This window comes from Rhinolophus ferrumequinum, chromosome 6 (genome assembly GCF_004115265.2).
Source record: "Rhinolophus ferrumequinum isolate MPI-CBG mRhiFer1 chromosome 6, mRhiFer1_v1.p, whole genome shotgun sequence".
NCBI lineage: Eukaryota > Metazoa > Chordata > Mammalia > Chiroptera > Rhinolophidae > Rhinolophus > Rhinolophus ferrumequinum.
In genome coordinates, this window is record NC_046289.1 from 64,938,736 (window position 1) to 64,959,861 (window position 21,126).

At 42.5% G+C, this 21,126-nt stretch overlaps 2 protein-coding genes across 2 annotated transcripts in view; one reads left to right on the plus strand and one right to left on the minus strand.

Moving 5' to 3' along the window:
• The first annotated feature begins 8,185 nt into the window (after positions 1-8,185).
• Positions 8,186-11,692, plus strand: SRP14 (signal recognition particle 14). The gene is made up of 5 exons (XM_033107392.1): positions 8,186-8,327; positions 8,473-8,545; positions 9,038-9,150; positions 10,510-10,542; positions 11,024-11,692. The coding sequence occupies exons 1-5, from the start codon at positions 8,304-8,306 to the stop codon at positions 11,111-11,113; spliced, it is 333 nt and encodes a 110-aa protein (XP_032963283.1). The 5' UTR covers positions 8,186-8,303; the 3' UTR covers positions 11,114-11,692.
• Positions 11,693-11,852: 160 nt separating this feature from the next.
• EIF2AK4 (eukaryotic translation initiation factor 2 alpha kinase 4) overlaps positions 11,853-21,126 on the minus strand; it is an 86,738-nt gene continuing 77,464 nt past the window's right edge. Inside the window, 7 exon segments of the mRNA XM_033107393.1 lie at positions 11,853-12,069; positions 12,616-12,734; positions 13,835-13,879; positions 14,360-14,428; positions 15,644-15,741; positions 16,650-16,708; positions 19,182-19,294. Of these exon segments, the coding sequence (XP_032963284.1) occupies positions 12,012-12,069; positions 12,616-12,734; positions 13,835-13,879; positions 14,360-14,428; positions 15,644-15,741; positions 16,650-16,708; positions 19,182-19,294 (561 nt within the window). The 3' untranslated portion in view covers positions 11,853-12,011.

Sequence of the window (21,126 nt, forward strand, 5' to 3'; positions counted from 1 at the left end):
TTACATCCTCATTTTACCCGTGAAGAAATTGAGAGACAAAAGGATTTAAGTAAACTTGAAATAAGCAAAAGAAAAAAAAGTGGGTGTTTCCAATGGAAAACGATGCACTGTTTAGAGCACACCCTTCTGCGCCATCTGATTATAGCCTTTCATTGCCTTTGAGCTACGGTAGTTGGCAGACCTGTAGGTTGCAGAGAATGGATGGCAGTGCAAAGGATTCTTGTCTATGGATATGCAAATGATTCTGTTCAACTCTCCTCTGTTGTGGAAAATTCAATTTTACTTCCATTTTCAAATTCATTTCTATATTCCTGATCTATAAATGGTCTGTACTTTGGATTTACCTTGAATGGACTGTAGCATCTCCCTAGTTCCCTCATTAATAAGAAGGTAAATAGATTATGAATATGGGGATGAGAGTTATTTCACTTTTTTTTTTTAAATGACCTTTTAATTTGCCTCCAGTCACTTAGACAAGGAGAGGTAGAGCTGGGATTTAAACCCAGGCAGCCAGGATGTAGCATCTATGTTTATAACCACCATTCTATATTCTAGGCACTGCCAAGCTTAATTGCATTCGAGTAACTGCAGCCGTAAATTACTCAATCTTAACCTAAATAATACCCTTAAACCTAATTCAGACCTTAGCCCTAATTAATACCTACTAAATTCAATATGTTCTGTATGAGGAAAGGACACATGTGACCACAGCATTCGGGAGAGATGACCTTAGGTAGTACAAGCAGGACACTCCTCCAGGCCCAAAGGCCACAGACCACTGAGGAGCACGTGGTCTTCTTCTCTTCCAGATCTTGCTTCAGCCTGGCACTTGGGGTGGCAGCTGAGGCTGGTCTAGCAGGCACAGGTGTTCTGTGCTAAGGGGCTCGGTGTTGCTCGTGTTGCTACCTACGCCCTTGATGAAGGTCCCAGCAAGTGGGAGGAGATTTGGGAGCCATTTTGATTTTCTAGTCCTCCAGCGAGGGAGGATTGAGAAGGTGTGTGGCCAGCGTGACTGGGCGCTGGTGACCCAGCTTCCTGCCTCACATACTCCTCTGCTTCAAGGGCCAAACACCACTAACTTAATTGCAAGGTAGAATTTTGGGTGCTTGGCATTAAAATTTTATTGACATACGACCCTCAATTTCATTGTTCACTGAGCTGTCTTTATTCCTGACCATTAACAATTCCGTTTTTTTCTCATTGGGGAATTTATTTTTCAGATATCTATTTTTAGACATTTATTTGCTTCATTATTGCATTATTCATTGTTTTTAACTTTTTAAATCTAAAAATTTTAAATTTAGCCAAATTATTTTGTTTGGTAGTATTTATTTTTATGATTCCTTTTACTAATGGCAAATGATAGTGATTTTTCATTTATGATAATAATCTTAAATAAACAAGTATAAAATGAGTCAACATAAAGTATTAACTAATAGTATAGGTGGTATTAGGATAATGGCAAAAATCAAGATGGTGGTATCCAAATGATGGAAGATGGATGGTCCATAAATAATAGTCTATTACTGTTTATTGAGCATTCATTGTGTGCCAGCCCCAATGCTAGCTAGCCACAGTAACACTGCCCAACAGAATATGTGATGACGGAAATGCTCTATCTCTATTCAAGACACATGTGGTTACCGAATCCTTCAAATGTGGCCAATGTGACTAAAGAATTGAATTTTTTCCTTTACTTACTTTTAATTATTTAAACGTAAGTATCCATACTTACCCTATTAGACAGAGCAAGCCTGAGTCTTAAATATAGTATATTATACATTTTTTATAACCTCTATAAAATATTGTCACTGCTGATAGAGATTTAGACCTTCAGAGGTTGCCTGAGGTCACATAATTAATCAGTAGCAGAGGCATGATCTGAACCCAGATTATCTGACTTCAGAACAGGTGCTGTTAATCACTTCCAACAGAGAAATGGAGCCTGAAGAATACTCTGGCATTAGTTGAATTATACTAGGCCAAGTGTGATGCTAAACTGGCAGATTTGGATACTTCTATTACTATGAGAGTAGTTTATTTTGTCATGGATGGAAATGAGATGTCACTGACGGGCCACCATGACTGTTGATTCTTGAGTGGAACTGAGGTATGACCGAGCCTACAGGAAGCAGTGAGATGCGTCCCACTGAAGGCTAGTCCTGATAAAGTTCCAGATGAATCATGGCCTCCAGGCTCTGTTCTCCTCTGGAGAAGGGCCATTTCCTTCACCCTGGTGCTCCCAGCACCAAGCCCATGGCTCCAAAGAACATCACTCAATGTTCAACGAATGATAGAAACTCAGAGCAAAATGGTCACAATTTAGGCCAATCCTTAGATCATGCAAACACTGTAACTTGTTCCACTTAAATTTATGACCACAACTATGAAGTGGACCCTGACATTTTCTGGTAATCTGATAACACATCTTGAATATGTTTGCTTTCTGATGATTTCACACTCTCTTCCAAAGGTCCAGCACCCTCTGCCCACCTCTCACCCTAGGCTAATGCTCTTGTGTAGCAGATCGATGCTGGCTTTTGTTTTCCTGGGATCTGAACCTATTTGTAATCCCCCATTGTGGGGGTCTTGGTGAAAGGCAAAGAAAATAAAAGGGACAGAGGGTCGCTCTCTCATCCACCTACAGGATTTAGGCTCAAGCATTTGACCTAAGATTGGCCAATCTGGGGCTCCCAACCAGGACTCCAACTTCTGAATTAGTGATACCAAGGCCCAGGGCTCTTTAGAGGTATCATGCAGGCTGTCATGTGGGGTATCTGCTCCTGCTTCCCGCATAAGAACGCATGATATGGTGAGGCCAAAAAGGAACCCCAACAGAGCCATGGATAGGGGAGTCATACCACTACATTCTCGCTGCCGGCTGGGTTGGAGACACAGGAAGCAGGAGCCATATGATCTGCAATCCGCTGGCCGCTTCTCTGCCAACCAACAAACAACCAAACCCTTGCTAACTGCAATCCGCGCTTGCCAGCCACCATCCGCTGCTAGCATAGCCACGGCAGTTACATTAGTGGCCAATGGCTCACTGGTTACAGCTGATGGCCAAATAGCCACAGTTGATATCCATTTACTACCCGAGCCAGCACCCTTCCACGTGAGGCCGAGAGCCTGGAAACTGCCCTCCTGGCTGTTCCCACATTCCAACCCTCCAGGGTCTCGCCTTACAATCTACGTGACAAGTGTCTTCCGCGAGGGGCCCTGTGCGAGGAGCCTGGAGGTGAATCAATATCCTGGACACAGCCAGGCTCTCTGGGCACAGCCAGGGTTTCTCAGGGCACCACCAGTCCTTCTGGGCACAGCCAGACTTCCTGGGCTTCTTAGGGTACCACCAGTCTCCCCAGGCACAGCCAGGGCTCCCAGAGCACCACCAGTCTTTCTGGAACAATAATGGCTCACAGTCAAGGTGCTTACATATTCTCGACGGCAGCCGGTCAAGACACAGGAAGCAAACACCCACCGGTTCCACTGCATGGTGGTATGTTCCCAAGCACACAGTCAAGCGGTCCATCAAATCAGGGATGGAAGGCAATTCCCCATAGTCCACAGTCATTCGCCTGGGCTGTGCACTGGCCCCACAACGTGTGCCCTCTCCGCAGGGCACGGGCTCCAAGTCCGCCCCAACCTGGGGGTGAGGGACGACCTTGACCTCACCCACATCTCCCACCGAGGACTCAGCAAGTGTTTCCTCCTATGACTACAAGTCCCGCATCCGGGCTGCCTCAGCAAGCACTTCCCAGCCCACATGGCCGCAACGACCTTTGCTTTCTCCTGCCTATGCTGGTTGGGGAACCATCCACATCTTCCCACCCCTCCAGGGGAGTCCAGCTCTCCGGCAGCTGCTCCTCCTGGTCTTCCTGAGACTGAGTGTTCATAGGCACAAACTGCTCCACCACCGCCTTTTGGAGAGCTTTGGCCGGCACCGTACCCTGCTGGAGAAACTGAGCTTTCATACGTATAGACTGCTCCATTATCCCTTTGGGGATTCTGGCCGACACTGTACCCTGCTCGCTGTGCCATGTGCCATGCAGGGTGTCATGTGGGGTCTCTGGTCCCGCTCCCCGCATAAGAACGCAGGAGATGGCGAGGCTGTAAAGGAACCCCAACAGAGCCATGGATAGGGGAGTCATACCGCTATATTCTCGCTGGCGGCTGGGTTGGAGACACAGGAAGCAGGAGCCATATGATCTGCAATCCGCTGGCCGCTTCTCTGCCAACCAACAACCAACCAACCAACCAACCCCTTGCTAACTGCAATCCGCGCTTGCCAGCCACCATCCGCTGCTAGCATAGCCACGGCAGTTACATTAGTGGCCAATGGCTCACTGGTTACAGCTGATGGCCAAATAGCCACAGTTGATGGCCATTTACTACCCGAGCCAGCACCCTTCCACGTGAGGCCGAGAGCCTGGAAACTGCCCTCCTGGCTGTTCCCACATTCCAACCCTCCAGGGTCTCGCCTCACAATCTACGCGACAAGCGTCTTCCGCGAGGGGCCCTGTGCGAGGAACCTGGAGGTGAATGCAATATCCTGGACACAGCCAAGCTCTCTGGGCACAGCCAGGGTTTCTCAGGGCACCACCAGTCCTTCTGGGCACAGCCAGACTTCCTGGGCTTCTTAGGGTACAACCAGTCTCCCCGGGCACAGCCAGGGCCTCTCAGGGCACTGCCACTCTCTCTGGTCCTCTCAAGGTACCGTGCTGGAACAACAGCGACTCACAGTCAAGGTGCTTACATATTCTCCACGGTGGCCGGTTGGGACACAAAAGCAAACATCCGCCAGTTCCACTACATGGTGGTATGTTCCCAAGCAAACAGTCAAGCTGTCCATTAAATTAGGGATAGAAGGCAATTCCCCATAGTCCATAGCCATTCGCCAAGGCTGTCCTGGGGGTGAGGGACAACCTTGACCTCACCCGCATCTTCCACGGAGGACTCAGCAAGCCTTTCCTCCTGGGACAAGTCCCGCATCCGGGCTGCCCCAGCAAGCACTTCCCAGCCCACACGGCAGCAACGACCTTAGCTTTCTCCAGCCTATGTTGGTTGGAGAACCGTCCACATCTTCCCACCCCTCCACGGGGGTCCAGCTCTCCAGCAGCTGCTCCTCCTGGTCTTCCTGAGATTGATGCACAAACTGCTCCACCGCCTTTCGGAGAGCTTTGGCCGGCACCGTACCCTGCTCGCTGCGCCATGTGTCATGCAGGGCGACCTGGGGGTCTCAGCTCCCGCTCCCCACATAAGAACGCAGGACATGGTGAAGCCGAAAAGGAACACCCACGGAGCCATAGGTAGGGGAGTCATACCACTATAGTCTCGCTGGCGGCTGTGTTGGAGACACAGGAAGCAGGAGCCATATGATCTGCCATCCGCCGGCTGCTTCTCTGCCAACCAACAACCAACCAACCAACCAACCCCTTGCTAACTGCAATCCGCGCTTGCCAGCCACCATCTGCTGCTAGCATAGCCACGGCAGTTATATTAGTGGCCAATGGCTCACTGGTTACAGCTGATGGCCATCCAATCTCAGCTGACGGCCATTTACTACTACCTGAGCCAGCACCTTTCCACGTGAGGCCGAGAGCCTGGAAACTGCACGCCTGGCTCTGTCCCCAGAGGTTATTCATAGTGGCGGTCATGGCAGAGTGGTCCTGTGCTGGCAGCCCCATAGGAAGGGATTCACTAGACTGTTCCAGTCTGTGCTAGTTCGGTGGCAGACGGAGATGTCTCCCCAGTTTTTATTTTTGTTTACCTTGCCACTGAACTCCAAACTTGCATATTTAGCTGCTTACTTGATAGTTCCACTTGGACATGTAATAGGCATCTCAGATATTACATGACCAAAACAAAACTTCTCATCTTTTTACAAAACTTTTTACTTCCCAAGTCTTTCTTCTCTTAGTAAACGGCACCACCATCCACCCAGTTGCTCAAATAAAAAACCTGAGTCATCCCTGATTTCTCTTTTCCTCGTAATGTTCACATCCAATTGAACATGAATCCCGTTGACTCTCCCTTCAAAATACAGTGAGTCCTCACTTAACGTTGTCTATAGGTTCTGTGACTCCAAGTGAAATGATGTATTATAAAACCAATTTTACCATAGGGTAATCGACATAAACAAGAGTTAAGTTCTTAGGGCATCTCATCAACGTTATAATGATGTTAATTAAGCACCTGTTATATACCCTAATCTGATTGCAAATGTGCTAGCACCTGGACTTTTGCAATAACTTCTGTGGTAGGACCCCCCAAAGATGTCTATGTCCTAATACTCAGAACCAGCGAATGTTACCTTACACGTTTAAAGGACTGCAGATGTGATTAAATTAAGGATTTTGATATGGGGAGATTATCTTCGATTATTCACATGGGCCCAGTGTAACAATAAGGGCCTTGTAAGAAGGAGGCAGGAGAATCAGAATCACTAGTACCATGTTTCCGGGAAAATAAGACCTACCCCGAAAATATGCCCCAGTTAAGATTGTCAGCCAGATGGACACATTTAATATGTTAGGATGATGTTCCAGAAGAAGATGACTATATTTGAATAAATGTAGATTGTTGTATGTAAAAAAAGAAGACATCCTCTGAAAATACACCCTAATGCGTCTTTTGGAGCAAAAATTAATATAAGACTCGGTCTTATTTTTGAGGAAACACAGTAAGAGATGTGACAATGGAACCATTGGGTTATAATGATGTGAAGAGGGGGCCACAAGCCAAGGAAGGCAGGTGGCTTCTAGAAGGGCAAGGAAACAAATTTTTCCTGCGAAGCTTCCAGATGGAATGCAGCCCTGCAGACATATTGATTTTAGACATCTGACCTCCAGATCTGTAGAAAAATAAATTCATCTTATTTTAAGACACTAAGTTTGTAGTGATTTATTACAACAGCAATAGGAAGCTACAATCCTCTAATTGGTCTCCCCATTTTCTGCCTTGTCTCTCTACAGTGCGTTCTTCATGCTACAGGCAGGGGAATCTTTTAAAAACGTACATTATAGATGGACACTGTCCTATTTAAAGGGACAGTGTCCTGTTTAAAGCTTAGCAAGAAGCTTCTCTTTGTATCTGGAACAAAATCCAAAATTACCATGGTGGTAGGCCCTACATGACCTGATTACCGGCTCTCTCTCCAAGCTCTCCATACTCCTTCCCTCCTCCTTCCACGTGCCCTCTCTACTCCCCCACCACTCCCAGTCTTGGGGAAGCAGGACAACTAGTTTCCCTTTTGCGGCCTTTGTTCTAGCCATTCCCTGTTGTCTGAAACGTTTTAGCCTCAAATCTTTGAATGGCGATTTCCTTTAGCTTTCAGCTCAGAGTTCTCCTCACAGAGCCTTCTCTGACCCCAACCTAAACTAGTGCCCTGTTGTTCTCATCTGTGTCACCCTGTTTAGTTGTCTTCACAACACATCATCATTGAAGCTATACTTCTTACTAGTTTTATTGTTTATTTCCTCCCTCCTTCTTTAATGCAAGTTCCAGGAAACCAGGAACTTAGTTTGTCCTGTATCCTGCTGTATCCCCAAGTCCTACAAACAGTGCCTGGTACAGGCTAAGAGGCTCTCAGTAAAAAACCGTTGCACGATTGAATGCTTGACGTTACAGGGTTCAAGTTGGCCACTGGCATAGCAGGGCCTGGAACACACATCCCTTGACTGAATCCAGAGGTAAAACTAAGACCGGGTTCCAGTCCCTCTTCCTAGAGACCCTTCAGGGCCACCCCGCCTGGTCAGAGAAGAGGGAGGGCTCAGAGGACGGCTGTGGGAATATATAATAATGACGACAATGGTAATGAAAACAACAGTAACAGCTAACGATTACCGAGAACTTTCTATGTGCCAGGCACTGTTCTAGGTATTCAATATAAATTCAATTTTCACAAGCACACTGTGAAGTGGACACCATTAGTATCCACACTTTAAGGATGAGGAAACTGAACCGTTAGATAATTTGCCCAACATACAGCTAAATATACACAACCGTAGGTTTCTATCACATCTTTCTTTCGCGCTCTCTCACTCCCTCACGTGATTAGGAGGACAGGATTTCTGGTCAGGTAAAACCCGGGACAGCCCAAGGTCCCTCGGGGTTGCCCCCCTCCCCCACAGGCGGGGGCTTCCTAAAGCGCAGGCGCCGGGCAGACGGGGCGGAGAGAGGGCGGAGGCAGAGATTTGTGGACTAGAATTGAAACCTACTAGCGGAAGTCCTGCGCAGCCTGGGCGGGACTTCCGGCTACAATTGCGTGGGACTTATGCTGACGGTGGGGAGCGAGTGGAGCCGGGATGGTGCTGTTGGAGAGCGAGCAGGTACGGTCAGAGTTGGCCGGCTGAGGGGCCGATGCCGTTCGGGGAATAGCTCGGGACCTCTGTCTCCTGCGGGCGGAGCCGGGACTTGACGCGGCGGGGTGGGGACGCGGGGCTGCTTAACGTGGCGGGTTTTGTTGTGTTCTAGTTCCTGACGGAGCTGACCAGGCTCTTCCAGAAGTGCCGGTTGTCGGGCAGCGTGTTCATCACCCTGAAGAAGTGTAAGCACTGTCGACGCGGCAAGGCCGGAAGGAAGCTGGGAGGCCGAGAGATGGCCAGGCCTGGGTGCCCAGTGTCCGGGAGTCATGAGCGGACGCTGCGGCCCGTCCCTTGCTTGTACATCCAGGACTGAGGGACCCGAGGATATTAGGAGTTGGGGCTGGTGCGGCCGCCAGCACTTAGCTACTGAAGCCGGTTTCGTTTACAACGGGCTCCAGCATGTCAGATTTCTTATTTTTGTCAAGGATCCCAAAGCCCACTACACTTAGTGAGATTTAATCTGCTTTGATGTTACAATATTCCCGTCGAGGCAGTAGCAAGTAGTTTCCTAAGGAGGTTTGGCTACACCGTGGATAATGGTGGAGGAGCTGCTTAGCTGCCCTGTAGCGGTTCAGGTGGATCAGGCATCCCCTTCGTATCCCTTCCTTCCTTTTTAACTTATTAACTAACCGTTACCGTCTGTGACTGTTCACCAGGATGTATTTTTCATGCAGATGATGGGCGAACTAAACCTATTCCAAGGAAAGGTTCTGTGGAGGGCTTCGAGCCCTCGGACAACAAGTGTCTGTTAAGAGCCACTGATGGGAAAAAGAAGATCAGCACTGTGGTGAGTTGGATTGCTAACAATACAATTTTGGAATTTAAAGACTTAACTTGAGGATGGGGTTATATCTAAACCAGATTTTTTTAAGTAAAGGCTAATGATTGTGTAGCTCCCCGGATGTTTTGGAATCAGGGCCTTCTCTTACTACCTTAATTAATACTAGAAAGCTCAAGAGCAAAGTTAAAATGAAGGTAGAAGTTAGACACTTGTTCTGCTGAAGTTTTTGTGGAAATGAAATTAGCATATTGGTCCATACTCTTAGCAGCACTTTGAGGAGCCAGTTAGGATACATATTTGATTACTTAGTCCCCTTACTGTGCTGGGCTTTCAATGAACAGTTTCTTGGTATCAGATGATGCTTTTAAGCTGTTTATTCCTTTACTTTTGTGGTTCACATAGCAAGTGTGTAGAGCTATGTTAGGCTTGGGACTCCAGAGTGTAAATTTAGTCAAGAGCCCTAGTGTTCCTTTTCAAGGTGGAGACTGAATATGGCAAAGCAAGAGACTCCCTGGACACTGAATGAATACAGGCATACCTCGTTTTATTGCGCGCTGCTTTATGGTGCTTCCCAGATGTTGCGTTTTTTTAAAAATTGAAGGCAAGAGCCTCCATCAGCAAAGATTATGACACACTTTATTGTGATACTCACTTTACTGTGGTGAGTCTGGAACTGAACCCGCAATCTCGCTGAGGTCTGCCTCTACTTTTTTATTCTGCTGGGCAGAACCAGACTGTCCTCCAGTCACGTCAGTATAGGATGCTCAGGAGAACGTAGACCATAATTAATTGATGTCTCCCATTACCAGTTATGTAGAGAGGACTTTTATAGTAAAGCTTATGTGGTTTTTAAAAATAAAGTTTGGGTATCATGAAATATGAAAACCCGAGGAATCTTGAGAGGTAGAATTTCTCATTGTGGTAGCTTGCAGTTTGCTTAAATTGACCTGAATTAATGGAAGGTAGGTTTACAATAAGATGGGGAGGGAAAGGTTTAAATGTATCTTGCACAAAAGATTAATATTTGATCCTTTGACATCTCTCAGAACCCAGGGGGATAAAGTAAATGCCATGTGTGTAAGAGATTTCAATAGAGGTGAGAAGCAGTTTCTTTAGGACCCCACTTCTGCCTCTTTCCCATCTTGGTACAGTTCTCGTGAAAAAAAGTCCAAAGCGACTTTACTTGTTCCTCAGGCAGAGGAAAGCGGAGTAGAAAAATAACCTTTAGTGTAGTATGACCCCTGAAGTTGGGAAGAAATATTTTAAAGATTAAGATGTTGTCTTCTTGAGGCTTTTGAGTTATCTGGGATGAGGCAGGAGATTTCTATATGGGTAACGGGTGAACTTTTTTTCCCTCTTTTCCAGGTGAGCTCCAAAGAAGTGAATAAGTTTCAGATGGTGAGTTTCTGCTGTTCCCTTTCTTAGGGCAAGATTCAGCACAATATTGAGCACTGGGTCAAAATTGATACTTAGGTTCACTGCTCTCCTGTGATTTACCAGTTTATAAGTAAAAACTGCCAGGCTATGAATTTTATTTTCAACACTGATACTGTTTTCCGTTTTAGTTTTTTAAAGCTAGATCTTGTCATCTTACGCTTCACATCTGCTCTACCTATAGTATCGTTGAACAAGAAGTTGCCTGCAGTTTTCCCTTTTCATTTTTTTTAAAAATATGCAACTCACTGTGGGTGTTGTAGAAGCTACTATAATGTATTTTCCTCTTACCCCATTTTCCTTAAGATACAAGTATCCCATTGTATTACATGCTTTATCAGATAGGATTTCTGATTTTGGCTACACTAAATCCATTATGGAAATGGGGCAGCTGCTCTACCAATTTGCAGTTCTTCCCACTAAGGTTGCGCTCTGTGTCTTTTAGGCTTATTCAAACCTATTGAGAGCTAACATGGATGGACTGAAGAAGAGGGACAAAAAGAGCAAGAGTAAGAAGACCAAAGCAGCACAGTGAAGGGCGCCTGATTCCCTGCTTTCCCCAACTAACCACTGAAGTGCTGTTTTTCCTTTTGACCACAAAGCTAGGTTTCTGGTTCCCCTACAATAACTGTTTTCATGTGAGATTAGGGTCATTTTGGATGGGAGAAGGGATGTAATGTTTACAGGGTAGTTTTCAGAAGCCAGTTTATTTTAGATCTGGCTAATTGGTCTGTGTTGCATAGTGTATATTCCTAGATTAAAGTCTCTATAGCCATCTGTGTGAAGAGGGATGTATCATTAAATCTATTTATCAGCACTGATCATCTCTTATTCCTTTTCCCATCCCATAGTAATAGTCTCTGGCAATAACTACTAATTCTGGAATGTGATTATGAATAGGCTTTAGCCTTATCTTCCAGGTTATCGGAGTTGAAACCTGACAGTTTTATAAAAAGTTATGTTAGTTCACGGGTATTTTTCCCAACTGGCTATATAATTTTATTACCATAGTTCTTTTAGCAAATTTGAGTGGGTTCTCATAGTTAAATTAGAGTTTGCTTACCCACCTTAGGATAAGCATATTACAAATTCAAGAATAAAGATTCCAAGTTAATGATGATATTTGACTTCTTTACACTCTTCAGTTTGGACATTCTCATGTGCTTAGTCATAAGAGTTAAGGGAAGAACAAGGCTGTTGTATTCTAGCACCACAAAACCTTTAGTGTTAAATTTGCAATTAAAAAGCAGCAGATATATGAAAGCATTTATTATATTCCAAAAGATAAATTTATATTACATACGAAAAACTTACAAAGCTCAACTTTGTAGGACAGCTTCTTAGAATGTCAAGTTAACTTAAAATTACAATGAATGTACAACATTTTATAGTATACGTTCCTGTCTGAATAGTGTAATGACCGTTGTTTAGGATTAAAATAAGATTCTGTAGTAGTCATCTCTGTAGCTGTATAGGAATAGCACAGACACCCTGCAAAAGAAAGGAGAAGGTATGATCAGTATAATGGGTGAAGAACATTAATAAAAAATTATTTTTAGAACATTTAACTGTAGGAGTTTCGTTTAATCAAAAACAAGATGGAAGGCTAGGCACTAAAATATTGCATAAGTTTTATAGACGTTTACTGGCTAGGGTCTGCAGTATAAAGTTCCTAAACAAGGAGACCACCATTCACTTCACAGGCTTTGCTCTTGTTGCCTTTTAAGTGTCTGGTAACATGAACAACTGGGTTCTGACATGAGGACATAAAGCAAAGTAGTCACGGCTATCATTTAAACATTTCTAGGAGTTACCTGGATGATTAAAATTATAAGTGGGATAGCTGTTCCTCGGACTGCTGTGTTTTGTTACTGATTGATTCAGTCCTGAGCAAGATTTACTGGTTACCAGTCGCAGTTCTAACATAACAGCTTATCAGCCATCAAATCTCAATAAGACAATAAAATCTATTACTTTTAAACCCCAACTTGAGTTTTAACCCATGTTGAAATCTGTAATGCCAAAGTGATAACTTACTTTTTTTCTACTTTGATGTTATAGATTTCATCACAGACTAATTTCAGGTATCTTTGCTTTGGCAGGCGTGACAGCAGCTGCTTCACAGTTGTATTAAATGCCTGTTCATCAGCATCCCACTAGGAAAAAACAGATAAGACTTAACAACAGGTACTAGGGTTTATTAACTGGCCTTTTTCTGGGTCACTAATGAAATGCCAGTGCCATTCCCCCCTTAAGTATACTGAAGAAATCATTATAGGGAGACAGTAGAATTGGTGGGGAGACTTCCGGCCGTCCTCTGAAGCCTCAGTTTTCTTGACAACAGACTACCTTATTAGATCCTGATTAGCTGCTGCAGCCTGTGTGCTGATGTAACTTTACATTGACAGGAATATGCTTATATACAAGACAACAAAATAGTATGAAATGTTCTGGGGCAAAGTTTATTTTTCATCTGTAATCTGACTAAATACTCTGGGTAGAAAAAACAGTATTTGATACTACATGTTGCAAAAATCACGCATAACTATGATTACAGTTAAACATTCTTAATAGCAAAGGTGTAACTATTAATTAAAATTTTAAAACAGTTCTTATTAGGCTATTTGATAATAAGGGTATGTACCCATAAAAAAACAAAAAAAGGACCAAAATTAATTTTTACCAAAAGATCTTCCATATTGTTCTAGTTCTACAAATGAGCTTCCCTAGCTGGAGTGAAGGTTTGAGGCAGCAGAGTATGGATAGTGGTTAAGGTCATGCATTCCAGTAGTCTGCCCTGCTTCAAATCCTGCCTCTGCTACTTATTAGTTGGGTCACCGTGAGTAAGATATTTAACCTCACTACTTCCGTCCTCTGTAAAATGCTTCCGTTTATCTGTAAAATGGGGATAATAACGGTACCTGAGTCTTGGGGTTATGATTAAATGAGTTAATATTTGTAAAATGCTTAGAACAAGGCCTGCCAGAGCCTGACACTCAGTAAAATGCATCAGGTATTTGTTAAATCTCTGAAATTTAAAAGAACATCACTAGAACAATATGGTTCCTTCAAAATCTGATTTAGTAATATATAGATGACGAAAGGAACAATGTTACCAAATTCCTGGAACTGCCAGAAAAAATACCTAATAATCATTAACAAAGTAATGCCATTTTCAATTTTATTTTGGCAAATTAACAGCAAAACTTAAGAAGGATTTTAAAAATCGTAATGTAGAAGAGTTCATCTTGCTTACCTCTAGTGATAAAAATTGTAGGATTGTATCTTTGGGTAGATCCACCTGTTAATACACAAAAATGTACGTCTTTACTGACTTGTGACAGTGGTGTCACTGCTCGGAGCAACACAAATACGGCTGCAGAGTCTGGGATGCCACTGTGCTACAAAGCAGCCTCTAGGAACCATGCCGTGGGAAGAGCTCAGCGCTGGCTCACAAATGACACTCCAAGGGTTTGACTCAGTGTAGGCTTAGTGAGGCAAAGGCCTGAAACCGAAGAATAACTTTCGTTTTCACGTCCCCCACCCCCACCCCATCTTTCAGAGGAAGAAAGCAGGAGAAACAAACATAAAATCTTCAGTTTTCTCCCCAGTGTTTTACAGATTTAGATTACAGGTGGTTCACACCTGTATCAGCCTACAGTGATAACAGGCTTGCATCCCATTACTGCTGACAGTGAGTAGAAAAGCCCTGACCTCTGAGGAAACTACTTTGACAATATGGGTAGAAGCTATCCTTAAAATGTTAAAGAAAGCGACTTACAGCCAAAATTTCTATTTCACTGCTTTTCTGATGTAAGTTGGCAAGGGAAGTCTGAAGTCGGGTTTGTACCTAACAAGAAAAAAACATGTCAGAATTCAGAACCTGTCAAACCAAGCCATCTTGTCATTTTATATCCTATTCCAGGAAACAATCAGGTGACAAACCAAAGCCTAAAATGGATCCAAGTATTATCCTAGGACTTGCTCTTAATCCACCTGGGGAAGATGCGTGTGTAGCCTATGATGATTTCAGGGGAAATGAGATTTTATAGCCTGTCTTTATAATTTAATAATCCACCTAGTTGCTTATTTCTTTGTAACTTTGAAACGATACCTAGTAAAAGCTCAGTGAGACAGTGCATGTGGAAGCAGGAAGATTTCAGTATTAAGCCCAATTTGGCAAAAGGGGAAGGTGACAGCAATGAGCACATGGAACTGAAATATGGCAGGTGAGGAAAGCAGTGGAAAGTTGTGGAAAATGAGTTTCCACCTGGCCTGAGAAACAGGAGAGCTTCCAAAAATGAGGTAACCTGATCTTTTGTATTTCAATCTGTCACATTTCTAAAAAATGACTGCCCTCTAACACCCTCTCCCCCAGTGCGGCCTGTGTGCTGGCTGTGCTCATTAGAGTGTCCAGACTGCTGGACACTCTACCTTCCACTTGGAACACCCTCACCTGCCCTCCCTGCTTATTTCAGTTCTTCAGGGGTCACCTCCATAAGGCCAACACTGGCCTCTGTCTCTCCCATGTCTGTAGTACACTCTGACATTCACAAACATTTTATTCAGCCTTCTATTACTTATTTTTACCTATTGTCCCCAAACTATAAAATGCATATGCTGCTAAGACGATCAACTCTTTTGAGGATTTGGGCCGTGTCCTATCTCTCATATTTACCCGGCACTTAGCACAGAATCACACACATAGCAGATTATGTATGCAGTGAGAAACCTGCCCCAAGTCTTGGGATAGATCTATTCTGCTTTGTCACTTAAAGCAAAAACAAACCCCATCTGCCATTAGAGCCAGATCAGAAAGTTTGTTTTTGGATCCAGTTAATTCTGACAACAGGTGCTTTCTAGGTGGGCGCCCACAGTCCACACTGGAGAACATAACAGGGCAGAATCCTGGCACCAGAGAGATACTTTGTGTTGATGAAACTTTTAGAGGCCACCAAATTAGGGAAGTGGGAAGGAAGATATTTCCAGGAAACTTTATTTTCCTTTCTTGCTTTTTTCTCTGTAGCTCCCATTAGAAAGCTTCCCATGGAGACTGTGAAGGTACCTGAGTTTCATATCGCCGCCTACAGCTGGCTGACAGCTTCTCTGGGGCTATCACACTCACAGTGGGAACAACTGCTGCTCCATGGATTTCAAACAGACCTGAAACAGAGAGTTTCAGAATTCATGGTCTTATCTTGTTCTATGTTCTGTAACACCCCCGACGACGGTGGTGGAGGTGATTATAGAATCCACTCTGGTGATTCTATGGGCTAGATTCTGTCTGGGCTTTGTCTTCTCTCTAACGTCCTGCACCTTCCCATGAAGGCCCAGAACCCCAACAGCCAGCAGTTCTGATGCTTCGTCAAGCCCACCAGCCTTCTCTCCTCAGGTGGGAGTGGGAGGTGACAAAGGCAGAGGGATGCAATATGAGTCACCAAAACCTCATGAACCTAAGAAAAAAATCAAAAAGTATCTCCCAAGCTCTAATATGTCCTTAAATTCCTCAAATATTTGAAATCTGATGGTGGCAGAGTCAATACTAACAGAAATGAACCAAAAAGACCCAATTCTGTTAAAAGCCCAATATGTTGTCTTGTGTACTTAAGTGGGACATTTCTTTTTCAGTAAGATAGATAAGATGAAACTGAAGGCATAACTATCACCACTGTTCCTTCCTGGCTTTCATGAAAAGAAAATGTATAAAGTGTCTTTCTCCAAGGGATTTTAGAATACTTTCCTTTAATCTTCTGTATGGGGAAAATTTCCAGGAAATTTAAACTATACGATAAACCAAGTCGAAGGAAGATTAAACCACTTGTGAAAATAAGACAGTAAGACAGAGACATACCAGGATCAGAAGAGTCATGAAATGCCTAGTTTCATTATTTTCTAGGATGTGGGTTTCAAACCATAGGGATAAACTCCATTTGTTACAATTAATTGTATATGTGTTACCTTAAAAATATATTTTTTATGCAGCAAGGCAAGGTGTTAGCCACAATCATAAGTGCTTAGAGCAAACACACACAAAAGCATTATTATGTTTACATAATAATTAGTAATTATACCTGAAGCATTAGAAAATGACCCCTTCAGATTTTGTACTGCAAGATTTTCAGAAACTTCTCTAAAAACAAGCAAACAAAAACAGAAAACAGTCAATAAGGCAACACAGATTACTTACAGTGAGCTATACTTAGAGTGAACCACTTTTTCTATTAAATATAAAAATATTTAATATTGGTTATTATTCGAGGAAAAACAAAAGCAACAAAAGATTTGCACTTAATTATGCTCTTAGTCAAAGAGCAATTAAGAATTACAAAGGATGTCATTTCAAATTAACCAAGACAACATTCTGATTTATTCAGCGGGGTTTGAATTCTTGGCTAACATAAGAAGCTAATTTCAATGAAATATAATGGATGTTCTTTCTGTTATCCTCACAATATAAGCAAACATTAGTAACGGCAAGCCCCACTTTCATTATGGCAACAACCTTGGCTGATCACCCACAGGAGAACATTTAGTAAATCAAGAGATTCTTTCAAAAGCTGTGAATGGATGTTCTTTCAAAGACTGTGAATTACAACCTGTAAGAGACAATAGCACTGTATCTTGGGAAGACAGGTAAATAATCATTCATAAGGAGGAGAGACTTTAAAACTTTCCCTGCTAAAATTAGATCCCATCAAGCCTTTTAAGTGTCTTGATAATATTCACCTGCACTCAGTTGACTTTGTTTTCTAAGCTTCTGTCTTTGATTTAGATTTGTAATCCTAATAACTGGTGACATCAAAACCATTCTATTCCCTCAGAAAAAGCCTGGAGAATTTATGCAAGCTGGATACAGATGGGAAGGGGTGGAGCCGGGAGGGAAAAGAAAGCAAAAACGTTTATTTTATATAAGCCAGGATTTCTCAGTCTTGGCATTATTGGACATTTTGGACTAGATAATTCTTTGTTGGGGGGTGCGGGAGTTTCAGTCCTGTGTATTGTAGGATGTTTTACGGCATCCCTGGTTTCTATTAGACACCAGTAGCACCCCCAGTAGTTACAACCAAAAATGTCTGCAAACATTGCCAAATGTGCCTAGAGGGCAAAATTGATGCTGGTTGAGAACACTGATGTAAGCCAAAAAAGGATATTGTATTTTTATGATTATGAGCCTATATACAAAGAGTTACAAAAGATAAAGGAAAAAAACAAAAAAACACACAAAAAAGTTATAAATAAATAGAACAACTTAAAGAAAACTAAAATCCCTTGTAATCCCACTAATCAGAAATAACTACAGTTAAAAATGTGGTACATCATTCTAGACATTTTTCTATGCATGGGCTGTGTGTTTTGGTTGAGAAAATTAGGATCATGTTATACATGCTATTTGTGGTCATCCTTCCATGTGAATAAACTCAGCTTTACTAGAATCATCATTTTTAAAGGCTGCACAGTATGTCACTGTATTTACCATAACTCAAACAATCTACCAGTGAATGTTGTGATAGTATAAGTGAGAGATTCTCAAAGTGTGGTCCAGGGACCTCTGAAGGTTTCTGAGATCCTTTCACAGGGGATCTGTAAGCTCAAAACTATTTCACAATCCTAAAATGTTAATTATCCTTTTTATTCTCATCGTCTCATGAGTGTGTAGTGGCATTTTCTAAAGATTACATGATGTGTGATAATACAACAGACTGAATACAGAGCAGATATGACAGTCTAGTTTCTTCTATTAAGGCATTTTAAGAAGATTCAAAAAAATGTAAAACCATGCATTAACAATATCTGGGAAAATGGAAAACTATGCTGCTCTTCTTACTAAATTTACTTTGTTTTGGAAAATACAGTTATTTTCCATTAAAAATATTTAGGTTAGCATGTAATGGGTTTATTATTGTTATTTTAAAATAAATAAATAAATACATAATTTAAAAAATGTTTACATTTTAGTTTCTAACACAAATCATTGATAGATGTTACCCACACAGACAAAGCTCTTTGGGGTCCTCAAATAATTTTGAAGGATATAAACGGGCTCTGAGGCCAAAAAGTTTGAGAACTGCTGGTACAAACAATGCCTAGATAGACCTCTTTGTTCATATCCCAAAGGAATAATTTTTACTATAAATTCCTGAAAGTGGAATTGCTGGGTCAATTTTTTCTTAGGTTTAAGGCTATTAAATTCCTATCCAGAGAGTTGAACCAATTTACATTCCCATGATAAATATATGAGATCTATTCCCAGAACATTTTAGAGCTCTCAAATACATTGACAGAACACTACTGAAATTCACTGATTAACAGACCAAATAAGATAATAGCAAATAGATTTTTGGCTCTTTAGGCCTTTCAAAATGATAAAAGATTCTTTGACATGTTATGAAGAACAAACATTGAAAGTAAGATATGCCTAGTCTTACACAGGAGGTCATGCAAGTAAACTGCGGAGTTATTCAGAAGCAATACAAAGGTTCATTAAAAGTTATCCTGACGTATCTTTATTTCCCAAAAGGATCAAACTGACTTTTAAAATAAATGTATGTAAGCTCCATCTAGGCACTTGCAGCTGGCTTTCTGGGCTTTCGCTTACTAGTTACCTGACCGTCTTTTCATCACTGACTTTAGTCCTCAGTTTCTGCACAACGTGGTCCACAAGATCAGACTCCAGCACGCGTTTCTCTGTTTGCCTTTCCTTCTCAAAGGACTTAACCTTAAAAAGAATGAAACAGACCCATCATTTCTGAAGCCAGCAGGCTGAATCAGAGTACCAAAGTAGACTACTCAGTCAACATTCAGATTGGTGATTCTTAATCAGGGGTGATTTTGCTCTCCACAGGACATTTGGTCATGTTTGGAGACATTTTTTGTCCTGACAACCGTGGAGTGTATTACCAGCCTCTAGTGGGTAGAGCCTAGGGATGCTGCTAAACATCCTGCAATGAATGTACAGGACGACAGCCCCATGAAGAATTATCTGGCCCAAAATGCCAAAGTGTGGCTGTTGAAAAACCCTGGTCTAGACTAGAATAGCTTATCACAGATAGAATTAAAAAAAAAAAAAAAAAAAAAAGGCCACAATGAACCAGCTCCTATATTTTTGATTCTTTCACATATCCTTCCCTTTAAACATCCTTTAGTCAGTCACCAAGGTTTCTACAACTCCCCCTCCTTTTCAAATCCAAGTCCTGTTACCCCACTTTTATGGTACCTGCCCTTTCATCTTCACTCCCATGGCCAGCACTCAACCGAGGCTTGGGATAGCCTGATATTCTTCCCACAGCCATCCCTGCCTTAAGTTTTCTCTCACTCCATGTTACACACACCCTGTAGATTTTCTCATATACAACTCTCAACTCTGATGTCCCCTTCTGTCTAAACATACCTCACTTAGGTGCCAAATCAAGTCCAAATTCCTTGGTTGGGTATTTTGGCTCTCCATGATCTAGCTAGACCCATTCTCTCCTGCTGAAGTACCCTCGTTTACAATCTGGCTTCACCCAAAATATTGAAGGTAATACCAGAATAGTTCTCTGCTGGCCTGCCTCTATCTTTGGGGTAATCTATGGAAAGCACTACCATTACATTTGCTATTCCTTCTGCTTTAAAAGGCTCTTTCGGCACATAACCTATATCCTGCCCATCCATGAAGATCCAACTCTGCCCTGAGGACTTCCTTGCTACTTCCCAAATAATGTCCCAGGCTGATGAATCCTCAGAGAACTTCCTCTGTAGAACTTTCATGACATTTAGCATTTTCTAGGTCATAATTATGCACAAATGTTTTATGTTCCCTACCAGATTACAGGATCCTTGAAAGCCTGTGGCTTTAATGGCCCTGTATCCTTCACGGCCCTAAATTTAATCCGTCCCACACTATGACTGCTTAAAATGCATTTGTTGAATGGATGAATGCAATGTTTTGCTCTTCAAATATGAAGATGATGCTATTGACCCATCATTAACCGGCAGAAACAAGATTCAAAAGAATTGGACAGGCTGGAATATGTTGAAATAAACAAGATCACATTTAATAGAGATAAAGATGAAGTCCTGTAATGAAAGCCGTCATTGTAGAAGGCCAGCCAGACATAATGTTAACTGAAAAGTCCAATGGGTTTTAGTTGATATATTCAGTATGAGCCAAAGGAGCCATGTGGTTGCTAAGAGTTCACTTAGGAGAAATATGGTATTTGGCTTGAGGGAGGTCAGAGACCCTTCCCATTTAGTCAGAACATGCTTACAGAACTCTGTAGAATTCTAGTATCACATATAAAGACAGTCATTGACAAACTTAAGTGTGCCTAGGGAGGTTAACTAGGAGGGTCAAGGATGTGGAAACCATATTATGAGGAATGGCTTAAGTAATTAGATTGTTTAAGCCAGAAAAGAGGACACTTCAAATGGCATGGCAGCTACCTCCTAAAATTTATTTGAAGGTGGTTGAGAGGAGGAGGAAGAACTGGATTTGTTAACCTTGACTACTCCAGAGGGTAAAAATAGGACCAACGAGTGTAAATTTTGGGAAGCAGATTCTGATTCAAG